The sequence below is a fragment of the Apus apus genome, chromosome 1, assembly GCF_020740795.1.
Source record: "Apus apus isolate bApuApu2 chromosome 1, bApuApu2.pri.cur, whole genome shotgun sequence".
NCBI classification, from domain to species: domain Eukaryota; kingdom Metazoa; phylum Chordata; class Aves; order Apodiformes; family Apodidae; genus Apus; species Apus apus.
The window spans coordinates 98110050-98122739 of NC_067282.1; the positions used below are offsets into that span (position 1 = coordinate 98110050).

Sequence of the window (12690 nt, forward strand, 5' to 3'; positions counted from 1 at the left end):
TGGGCAAGGATCCATCCCCTTAATTGGTTTAGGGCACTCTTCCTGTCTGGGGATGCTGATATTAAAGGCTACCCAAGATACCATCAGAATCCAAATTCTGTTTCCAGATTCCCAAGGTTCTGACTTTCTCTTAATCAGATGCCACACTCAGTTGCCATCAACTGTCTGTATTAGCTGTGCAGGTGGCCAGCGCTTATCATTCAGGCTGCATAGATGTACCAGTGTTGCTCCATGTTTTGTTCCATTGCAAAGTAAAGGTTGCTAGGAGGTAATGCTACATCCCATGGAGACAGAGCATGCTATGTTTCGTGATATGAAGCCCTGACTTAACTCAGATTTTCAGTTCCCAGAACAAAATTGCAGTGCCTCCTCCCCACGGTACTGTCTGTTGCCTGTTCGGTTGCCATTGTACAACTGTGTGTTGATCAGAGATGTCAACTATACCACTGAAATGATCAACAGAAACAATGATTGTTTTCACCACAGCTCTGCTGAAGGCTTATTTTTATCTTGAATAATTTCAATGCTTCTATTTTCTGTTTGACCTTGCAAACAATTGTATCCAGACTAATGAGGCCTTGGGGATAGGAAGGTGTGGCTGGATTGGGCTAGACTGGGAAGTAGGAGTTCTTAAGGCATGTTTCCTGCCCAAATATGCCCTTTCTTGAACTGTAGTGCCAGGGCTGATGCTACTGAAAGATAAGAATTAGCAGGAGAGAAAAGAAGGAAGGGATCACCATAAGAAACTATTTTTATTTTTATGGCATCTATCTTAATCTATTTTTATGTAATTGAAATATACCTCTTCAGTCACCTTGGTATTTCCTCTTTATCAATTTCCAGTGTAATTAGGATAAGGGCAGTATCATTCATGTCCAAATGAGAGCTGAGGTAATTTTTTGGCAATTGGTGTGAGAAGACTTACTCTGATTATACTCTTTTGCCCTTTGCTAAACAAAACTTAACATGCAATTTAGAGAAATTCCGCAGTACCGCACTGAGGTTTCAGCTCTACTCATATGAGTAATTCTTCTGAATTGAAGGCAGCTCCTCGTCCGCATATTAGTTACCCCTATAAATAAACCTTGCTGGATGGAATCCTCAATTTCCCGCAGAAAAAAGATGGATTACTTCTCTTGGCTGGCATGGTAATTAACAGGATTTGGGAAATACATTCTTGCAACTGCTTTCAAAATTCACTTCAAAGATTCCATTAATCCCTGCCTCAGAAAAATGAAATTAAAAATTACAATGTCTTTGGAAAAATATCTGCTTAATGTTTTAATTCAAAATATGCTAATAACCTAAATATTAAGCAAGCTACTGTTTGTGCTAATTATGTTGATTACATTTGGTGTTGGCATAAATATTCTGTTTAGAGCATTATATTGAAGCTGAATACAAAATCAGCAGGTTGTCACTGTGCTGATTTATAAATTACATCTCAGCATTGGAAAAAGTGGGGCACAGTGAAAGTTATTCTCTATGCTGTTAAGATATTTCAAAACAGCACTGAAAGTGGGTTTTTATCCCAGACAGTGATTCTCTGCCTGTTTTCATCAGGTGCCTCCTTATTTAACCTGAAAATATGCTGGGTGCTGAAACTCTGTGTACACTCAAAAGTGCCTCTTCTGAGGACTTACCTGAAGCCAAAAGCTGTCTGGATGAAAGTGATCGACTTCCATCACACCTCTTAAATTGAGGCAAATGCCATAATTCTGCTAACACTGCTGTGATTATGGCACTTTGTCCATTGGGTAGAGTATGCATTTTGCATAGCCATGTAACTGGCTGTGCAAATACGTGTTTAACATGAACACTAACCACATTGCAAACAAAACCCAGGAGCAGAGGCTGCAACCCTGTCTTCCAGCTACCCTGAGAAGCCTCAGCTTCAAGGTTATGCCTTCAGTTCCCATTGCTTTTTCTTTTCCAGGTTGTTAAGTAGATCAACAGGAGGGCCAGGACATTCCACCAGCATGCCTCCTTGTGCTAGCTCATGGGAATTGTGGGTACACCATGAGTAAACAACATGTAAACCTGTACATCCTCCTTCCTGGGGAAATGCAGAAAATAGTACTTATGCAGTCAACTTGGTAAATGGTCTGCTTTTCACAGTCTGCATCTTGTATGCACAGCTCTTCCTTGAATAGAGTGCTTTCCTTTTGTATTTGAAAGTAGCATCTGAGACTTAATTTGCACCAGTGTAAATGACTGTCAAAGATGCAATGGTACAAATGCTGAGGTCCAAGTTGTGTCCTTTATAGAAAGATGAAAAGAAATTGTGAAGAGGTTGTATCTTGCCCAAATAATTTCAATACCAAGAGCTAGGTACTGGTCCACAGTGTCTAGAAGAAAAATAATCTGTAGTTATTCACAGCCTTGTTGTTAATTTCTGACAAATATTACTGTGGTGTCTAGGATGACACGTGTACACGCTTATGTGCCTTCAGTGACTACAAAAGTAATAGAAAACCAGTGCTGGTCACTGTGCCAACTTTTAGCCATTGCAGTTTCAATCCCATCAGTTCATCTCGGCCCACTCAATGAGTTTTAATTTATTGAAATAGCTATAGGAGAGCCTTAATAAAATTAAGGACAATGAAGAGCTAGTCAAGTAGAAACCTGCTTGACCCATGAAGATTATTACAAAAATCGTTGGAGCACCAGGGATCGTTAAGTTTTGACAGCCAGTATTGCAAGATGGATTCTGGCACTCTTGCTCTGGCAATATTATGCTGCCCTGGCAACACAAGGCAGCCAGAAAACTGACTACAGAAAACTCACTTTGTGTAAAGGAGCATAAAGAGAAGGTGCTACACAGGAGAAAGTAGAGGCTGTATCCTGGAGAACTGAGATCCCAGGGTGAGAACAGTGAGGGAAAAGTGTTAGTCTTCAGAAAGTCACTTCTACCAGAAATTTATCATAGAATGGTCATAACCATGAGTGAACTGCTTTGTAATGAAGCATGGGTTGGTAAATATTTTCCCTTTCTGTCAGGTGCCCAGAAAATGTGTCTGCTACTTCTGTTTTAGATATCATTGTCAGATTTACTCATCATTCAGTCAAAATATTGGCTAGATGTTCTGTATGTGATGCAATTACCTTAAATGTGGGCTTTGAAGGACACTTTCATCTCATAAATAGTACTATGTCTATAAAAACATGGGAAAAGCAGGAAGTTAAAAAGGAGGTACAAATGGATCTGTGAGGAAAACTTTACTTATGTAGCTTCTAATGCAATTTTTATAACTATATTGAAGCTTCTCTCTGGGATTCTTCAGTTCTGTCTGCACATGTTTTTAGGTGACTAGCTGTTACCGAGGTGAATGAAACTTACGTGATAGAAGTTGGTTTGGGATTTACCATCTAGCTACATTGCAGCTCAGTTTTGAAGACTTAGAAGAGAACGAGTTAAATGGCAGAATTTGTGCATGGCTTGTCAGTGGTACACCTTATCTCTCCCAGATGTCCATCTTCATGCTTTTGATATGTAATTCCAAAAAATAGTGATAAATTTCCAGTTCTGTTATTTAGGGGCCAGGTATCCTTGGCAGCTTCAGTAAACAGAAATATTTATGTCACAGCAGCATCATTTTTCCTGTTCCTAAGTTTTTTATCTTAAACATGGTGATATGTTTTGTCCTTTTTAGCAAAGTATTTAGCCAGTTGTGGTTAAGAATAATGTTTTTAATACTTCAGTGTGTGAAATGCAGAATGCTATAGTTTCAAGTCAATGCATGACATTGGAAAGAGGTGGTCAAACAGACTGAAACAGAAATCTCCAGTAAAGAAGACTAACAGATTGAAATCCTGAATTGTACAGAGTGTATGTACTCATACCAGGTCATAGCTGCCTTTACTTAAATTCTGAATCTTCATTTAGTTTTGGACATACAGCTTGTGTACTTCATTAGAGCAGGAACGAAAAGCAGTTGCAAAATTCCTGTTGATTTCAGTAGGCTCAGGATATCATCTCATCACATAATTATTTTCAAGTGGCATGTACACACAGCATATTGCTCTACTGGCAAAAGCTGATGTTTCCCTCAATGCCCACTGTTTGTTTTTAAATTGAATGCTATATTTCTGCAAATTTATGGCTGGTGTTAGAAAGCATGAAAAACTCTGGATTCTTGGAACCAGAGGAGTTGACTGTAATATGTCTGGACAGGAGGTACATGGAAAAGGAGGATATGCAAAATATGTTTTGTGTATGTCCTACATTTGATATGGTCTTCTGTATTTTTAATCCAAATTTCTCAAATTCATTCTTTAGTATGTAGGAAGTGTGTATGCTAGTGTAATGTCCTCAAAATTCCATCTAGGGGAAACTAAGAAACACTATGAACCTCAGGCATTAACAGTTGTATAGTAAATATGCTTTGGGATCTCCTTAGGCTTATAGTCTAACAAACCTCAACTGGAGCTTACTTGAGTAGTCTAAAACTCTTGGTACCTTCAAAGAACAACCAACACCAGGTAATAATCAGCCTGTAAGAACTTTTTTTCTTACACTGTTCCTGGATAAGGTCAAACCTAATCTGAGGAGCTGTATAGAAAGTATTTAGTCCTGAAAAACAGCAGGTAGAAATGGCTGGATCTCCTGGTCATCCTGTGGTTGACTAGGAAGCTTTCTGTATTTGGAAACACGGAAAGTCCTGAAGCAGATATTTACAGTGATATTTTGATTTGGAGAAAGGTTATACATTTTATAAACTTGTAAAATGTCTTTTTCAGTACTTTTATTTATTTATTTTAAGGCTAAAGCACCTGAACTCTTGAATTAAAGCGAAAGGCTATGAACAAAATGAGGTGCTGATAAAATAGTTTGATTCAATTTATATCTCTTACAAAGAAAATTTCATATGGAGAACAGATGGTAGTGCATAATAAAGACTTGCTTGGCACAGAGCTGGCTGACCCACAGCAATATATGCATTGTACCTACATGTATTTCTTTCTGTCATATGTAATGCCTTTTGTTAGAGATGGACCTGGTAGCAATACAAGGATTAAGAAAAGTTTAGGATATGCCATCTTCACTGCTATTCCTCTTGTTAACGAGTACAGAACATCCTAATGACATTTCATATGTGTAAATGAAGTTATTTTTTGCTCTGCGTCAAGTCTATATTGACTTTCTGCTACTCAGTTTACAAAAACTTTCCAATGTTTCTGTTCTTTTAATTCCAGGATGCTCTTTCATTCTCTGATTTAGAAATAAAATACTTTTGAAATCTGCAGCCAGTGCTTTACTGAGATACAGCCTGCTGTACCTTGTTGGCCCTGCAATGAGATGAAGTAGAAAAATGTTATTACTGTAACAGCCCATTGGTCAGAGAACTTTCTGGCAGTTTCATGTCCCTGATCTTGGACTTTCTGTGGCTCACTGAAAAACAAACAACCCCTCTGCCCCCAGTAATTCTGTAATCAACACCTGGCTACAATCCCTAGCACTGAGGTGCTAATTGGAAGCATAACTGAAAAGGTCAGGCTATTTCAAGACAAGAACAGAATATAAGATTAAAGGCAAAAACTAGGCTTGGGGGTGCAGGAGGACCTAGAAGAATGAGTAGAAAAGCTGCTGCAATAATATTCTTCTTGAAAAGTCCTCTGGGTTGCAAATTCACTTTTGACCTTAGTAGGTACACCTAGGGGACTAATTTAGTACAGTTTTTCATACTGGATTAACTAACTGCTGTGTATAGCACTGAGAATTTAACAGGAAAGTAAACCGGTTCTTACTGGGATTTTGGGCATATGGCAGTAGTCCTTTTTCTTTCCTCTTCTGAAAAATAGGGAGTGACTTTGATTTTGGAGACATTTTAATGATGTGCCTTTGATGTTCTGTAAAACCACTGAGTTAAAAATTAATATAGCCTCAAGCAGCCATAAACTATGTTTCCTCCTACGCAACATGGCAACAAAATTGTTTATCCTGTTTTATGGTATAATGATTATGGGTTTGCACTCATGTTCATTTTGGCTCTGATGTTTCTTCAATGCTTTATACAATGCTTCTGTCCTAGTGCTTGCTGTAGAAAATCCTGGGGAATTTTTGAAGCAATCTTTGAATGAAGGAAGCTGGTTACAAGTTATGGGAAATAGAAAGCAACAGACTGGTTTTATCTTTTAAAATATGGTCAACAATTTGGGGATTTTCTGCTTAAAAAAACACCCTAAAATTGGTTTTGTTTTTTCTCTTATTTCATTGATTTTAATTTGATCTGTAGCATCTGAGGGCAGCATCTGTTATACTGGTTCTTGGATGGCTTTCATCCATTGTTACTTGAAAATACCCACAGTAACTCCTCCAGCTCCTCCTTGTGCTTAGCCCTGTTGTACTCTGAAAGCCGTTAAGAGCTAAGCTTTGTTTTACAGGCTGTGCTAGCACCTTGAAAGTTGGTGTAAGAAGCAAATAGCTCCAGCTGCAATAATGCCATCATCTTGAAAATGTTTTTAAAAAATCCACCACATGCATTGAAATAAAAGGCTAAAGATTTCCAAGCAATTGAGGAACCAATAAGGAGAGGTGCTCTGCTGGATCTTGTCCTTACCAACAAGGAAGGGCTGGTGAGGGATGTTAAGCTCAAGGGCAGCCTTGGTTGCAGTGACCACAAAATGGTGGAGTTCAAGATCCTTAGGGCAGCAAGGAGGGCTCACAGCAAGCTTACTACCCTTGACTTCGGAAGGGCAGATTTCAGCCTCTTCAGGGATCTGCTCAAGAGAGTGTCTTGGCATAACATCCTGGAGGGTAGAGGGGCCCATGAAAGCTGGCTGATATTTAAGGATCACCTTCTCCAGGCCCAAGATCGTTGCATCCCAACTAAGAGGAACTGAAGTAGAAACTCCAAGAGGTTGGCATGGATGAGCAAGCAGCTCCTAGAAAAGCTCAAACTGAAGAAGGAAGCACACGGGGTGGAAGCTAGGGCAGGTATCCTGGGAGGATTACAGAGAGGTTGTTCGAGCAGCTAGGGAGCAGGTTGGGAGAGCCAAATCCCTGCTAGAATTATATCTTGCCAGGGACGTTAAGAACAATGAGAAAAGCTTCTTTAGGTATGATGGAGAGACAAGGACATCCAAGGAGAGTTTAGGAGCTCTCCTGAAGGAAATGGGCGAGGTACCAACACAGGATATTGAGAAGGCTGAGGTCCTCAATGACTACTTTGCTTCAGTCTTCTCTGGCAAGTGCTTCAACCTCAACACAAAGGCCACAGAAGGTGAAAGCAGGGACTGGGAGAATGAATTACCTTCCACCGTAGGTGTAGAGCAGGTTTGTGACCATCTAAAGAACCTGAAGGTGCATAAATCTATGGGACCTGATGGGATTCACCCACGGGTCCTGAAGGAGCTGGCAGATGCAGTTGCTAAGCCTCTGTCCATCGTAATTGAGAGGTCATGGCAGTCTGGTGAGGTTCTTCCTGATTGGAAAAAAGGGAACAGAGTCCCTGTTCTTAAAAAGGGGGAAAAGGAAGACCCAGGGAACTACAGGCTGGTCAGTCTCACCTTTGTGCCTGGCAAGGTCATGGTGCAGATCCTCCTGGAAAGTCTGCTAAGGCACATGGAAAATAAACAGGTGATTGGTGACAGCCAACATGGCTTCACTAAGGGCAAGATATGCCTGACCACTCTGGTGGCCTTCTACAATAAGGCTACAGAGATGGTGGATGGTGGCAGAGCAACTGACGTCATCCACTTGGATTTGTGCAAGGCTTTTGACACTGACCCACATGACATCCTGGTCTCCAAACTGACAAGGCATGGATTTGACAGATGGACCACTTGGTGGATAAGAGATTGGCTGGATGGCTGCATCCAGAGAGTTGTGGTCAATGGCTCAATGTCCAAATGGAGGCAGGTGATGAGTGGTGTCCCTCAGGGGTCAGTATTGGGACCAGTGCTGTTTAACATCTTTGATGGAGACATTGACAGTGGGACTGAGTGTATCCTCAGCAAGTTTTCTGATGATACCAAGCTGTGTGGTGTGGTTGACACTCAAGAGGGAAGGGAGGCCATCCAGAGGGATGGAGAGGTGGGCCAGTGCCAACCTCATGAAGCTCAACAAGGCCAAGTGCAAGGTCCTGCACCTGGGTCAGCACAAACCCAGGCACAAACACAGGCTGGGGGGAGAATGGAGATCAGTCCGGAGGAGAAGGACTTGGGGGTGGTTGTTGATGAGAAGCTCGACATGAGCTGCCAGTATGTGCTGGAGCCCAGAGAGCCAAACACATCCTGGGCTGCAACAAAAGAAGTGTGGCCAGCAGGGCCAGGGAGGTGATTCTGCCCCTCTGCTCTGCTCTGGTGAGACCCCACCTGGAATACTGTGTACAGTTCTGGTGCCCTCAGCACAGGAAAGACATGGAGCTGCTGGAGAGGATCCAGAGAAGGGCCACCAAGGTGATCAAAGGCCTGGAGCACCTCTGCTATGAAGACAGGCTGAGAGAGTTGGGGCTATTCAGCCTGGAGAAGGGGGCCTACAGGAAATCTGGGAAGGGAGTTTTCACCAGAGAAGATAGTGATAAGACAAGGGGCAATGGGTTTAAAATGAGAGAGGGAAGTTTTAGGTTAGATATTAGGAAGGAATTCTTCACTATAAGGGTGGTGAGGAACTGGAATAGGTTACCCAGGGAGGTTGTTGAAAACAACCCTGGAGGTTTTTAAGGCCAAGTTGGATGAGGTTTTGTGCAACTTGGTATAGTGGTAGGGTTCCCTGCTCACAGCATGGGGATTGCAACTTGATGATCTCTAAGGTCCCTTCCAACTTTAATGATTCTATGATTTTGCAGGTACATGGTCACATTATATACAGCTTTTTCCTAAGTTTCCTAGCCTGTTAATGAAAAACTGATTTGTACTTTCTAATCTGTTGCACCCACTTGGAAAAGACCACAGTTCTTATAGATCAAAATATGTATATAACTGAAAGAAAGACTATGCAAGATGCACCAGGGGAGGTTTAGGTTAGATATTAGGAAACATTTATTCACTGAAAGGGTTTTCAGGCATTGGAATAGATTGCCCAGGGCAGTGGTGGAGTCACCATCTCTGGATGCATTTAAATGGCATGTGGACCTGGTGCTTAGGGACATGGTTTAGTGGCGAGCTTGTGGTGTTAGGTCTAAGGCTGGACTCCATGATCTTGGAGGTCTCTTCCAGCCACAGACATTCTGTGATTAGAAGCTTGTTTGGCAGACTTTTGGGCTTAATTCCATGCAAGTCCAGAGGTTACCAATGAATGACTGTGGAATACTTAGACTGATTTCAGACTTAAAGAAAAATCTTGATCTCACAAATAGAAAACTTTTGTTGACCAAAGCTAAATTTTTGTTTTCTTTGATGGCTGAGGTGAAATTCTGAGACATTAAATAAATATATGAATTCATATTCCAGCACTCCATCAATAGTATCCTGAACCTGACAGGTATAGCCTAGGGAAGAAAGAGAAGCTTTCATAAAAGCTAACTAGCACCACCTGAAACACTCAGGAAATAAGACAACTTTAAAAAGCATTTAAAAATGGAGGAGGAAAAAGCAATATAGCTACCATTTTATAGATAGGAAAAATCCAGTATTTTGTATTTTTTGAGAGGTCCCAGTATATTAACACAAACACCTGGTTTCAAATGTGGATTTAAATTGAAATATGAAAATATTAACCAAACTTTGAAGGCATAAGGGTTAATATCTTCAGCTAAACTGGTGGTTTGATGGATTCATTGATTTCTGGCTATTGATAACTTTCACTTTTGTGAAAGATGTCTAACCCTTTAGAATCCTGCGGGGTTTTTTTTGTTATCGTACAAGTTTTCTCTCGTGTCTTAGCTTTGAGGTTCCAGGGAGAAACAAATGTATTTCCATTGTATGGGGAGATTGCAGCTGTGGTTATAGATGCAGAGTTGTTTTCTCTGGGGATGCTCTGTCTCATTGCACAGAGCAAGAGATGAGGCAGAGCCAGTAGAGCAGAGATATATGCACTGAAATCTGCCTTGGAGAAGGAGTTGAGAAACCCCACTGCTGGCATGTGGATGCACAATAGGCCATATGTAGCTCCTTTGTTTTCTCCTAAGGGGTTTGAAGAACTTTTTTTCCCCCCTTTGGCTTCTATAATAAGAGCTAAGAGTACCCATGAAGGTTTTGTGCTTAAGTCGTGATTAGCTCCATATGCACAGAATAACCTGAAAATGCCACCACTGTGGGAGATGAATGACAGAAACCAGAGCAGTAGAGAATATTTTAAGCAGATATTCTAGAGTAAATGCCTTCAGATAAGTATATCTGTATAAATTTCATAAGAGAATTGAGAAGACTGTCCATATTTTGGTATTAACCATTTTGTGTGTAGTGCTACTGCAGCTGTTAGCTTTCCTGATGCATGAGGATGTGCTGCTTCTAATGACTGAATGCAGCTTGATTTATTAACTGATTTTAGTACTCCTAGTTTTTTACATGCACAACCCTAGAGGATGAATTCTTTAGTCTATTTCAGTAGCACATACAAGTATGAGTAATTTTGCATAAGAAATGCAGGTTTTGCCATACTTGCTAAAGTACCTAAATTCCACCTGAGGTGCTTTCTCTGCAGCATAATTTTGAGTCACTTTTTCTAAGCTAGAATGTTACCTAGTAGTATAACCATGCTAATACAGTTCTGCCACTGTGAATATATATTTGGACTGTACTGATGTTTGCCATGTTTTACTTTCATAGAGTGACTTAAATCAGTTTGTTTCATGGAAAGCATGGAAAGTTTCATGAGGCTATTCCTTGGACAGCCTGAATTGAATTTGCAAGTTCCATCTCCATTTGAGGCCAAAGCAGAAAGGTGGTTCTTCTGGGCAAAGTCAGATTGGAAGAACTGTGGAAATGGAGGCATAGCAGGGACCTAAAGCGATGTCTTACTGTAGCTCATACCTTTGCACTGCTGGAAATTTGAATATGCATATCCCACCACTAACATAACTATATGCAGTTGCACACATAGTTATACAGCTGTACCTACATGGTACTAAGCATTCTTGTCCTGACTGGTACTGTTTTAAAGCAACATTGTTTGAGGTTGAATGACTGTCCAAGGTATTGAGGAGAAATCAGGCTGTAACTGCTAGTAATTCCAAGGGGAAAATGCACATTCAAGTTTGTTCTAACCACTTTTTTTTTTTTCCCCCCTAACAGAGACAAGGAACCGGAGCTACAAATGGAAAAGACAAGACATCTGGTGAGAATGGTAAGGGTAGATTAAATTTCTTGATGGAGAATATTGAGTCAAATTGAGCCAAAATCAGGTAGAAATGGCCTTGGTTTCATGTATCTTTTTAATGTGTGTTAACAACTGGAAGGGCTTCAGTGGGATTGTTTTCTTTCTATCTGTATGTTCAAATCATCTACTAAAGTAAAGACCTGCTTCTGAGCTCATACTGTGGTAGACCAAAGGACTGTAGAAGGTAGTGCTAGAACCTAGAAAAGGCAGCATCAGGCATGTGTGAAGAGGACACCATGTAGCAGCTGCTACATGAACGGGGAAGGTGAACAAAAGTCAACTAATTAAAAAGGCCTTGCTCATATAAACATAGTTTCTATGATCTGATTAATGACTCCTAATTTTAAGCCATGACTAAGGTACCAAAGTTAAAAGCCACTTGCATATAGCTCCTATCAGTGTTGCTAGAGACAGGTTATGGATGGAGCAACTCAAATGGAAGGACCATATGGCAAATAGGCTCCTAACTTCAGCACTCTACATGAGCAAATCTGGACTCATGCTCCACTGCTCTAAGTGGTGAGTCATTGGGTTTTTTGGATTTTAACAAGGAGGCTGGCAGGAACCAATTTCTTCCCCTTAAGTGGCACAAACAAATCTAATTCAGAAATATTGATTTTTTTTTATTTTTTTTTTTCTCTGTGAGACAGTCAAACTGACTTTTCAGTGAAAACAGCAATTGTTTTTTAGCTGAAATCTCATTTTATTTCCTATAGGAGGCAGAAATGCTTTGCACACAAACGATCACTTTGTTAAAATCCAATTACTATCAAAACATTTTTCAAAGGAAAACATTTTGACCAGCTTTATTATATAACCAGCTGAATATGAGCCTGCATCAGTTTGTAGACATTCATGACTAGGTTGAGGATTGAACTATATAAATACATTGTCTGCTTCTGTTCAATCATCTAGTCCTAATTAAAAGAACGTGTTCTGGTAGTCCTTTCCATCTACTGAAAAGCATGAAGAATGTATGTCTCTTCTTTCAAAAGCCAAGGGTTTTCTGAGGTGGAATATTTGAGCAGCTATTTTTAATATGCATTTTGGCCTTTGCATGTTGGTCTGAACAGAATTTTTGGGCCTTTTGAGGCATCACATCCTTAAACATTAAGAGACTTCTTTATGATTAGTTTTTCTACTACAGAGAGGTGACTTCCCCATAAGGGTTGTTTGCATAATGTTACAGTAAATGAAATCTGTAGAGGATGTTCCCACTATGATAAAACACAAATTAGAGTGGAAAAAAGAAATAAATATTTTGGCTTGTTATAATGTCTTGAATTAGTGAGAGCAAATGTACCCTGACAGCAAAGCCATTTGCATTTTCAAGTTAACAGGGGAGGAAAGCAAGCAGAATTATGTCAACCATTCAGGCAGCATGAGAAGCATCTTTTTTATCTTCACTGTTTGATCACATTATGAACTGA

At 40.3% G+C, this 12690-nt stretch overlaps 1 protein-coding gene across 1 annotated transcript in view; it reads left to right on the forward strand.

Moving 5' to 3' along the window:
• The window catches only part of PCP4 (Purkinje cell protein 4), a 62476-nt gene that overhangs the window by 11216 nt on the left and 38570 nt on the right, over window positions 1-12690 (forward strand). Inside the window, exon 2 of the mRNA XM_051634226.1 lies at window positions 11176-11227. Coding sequence (XP_051490186.1) covers window positions 11176-11227 — 52 coding nt within the window. The remainder of the gene's footprint in view (window positions 1-11175; window positions 11228-12690) is intronic.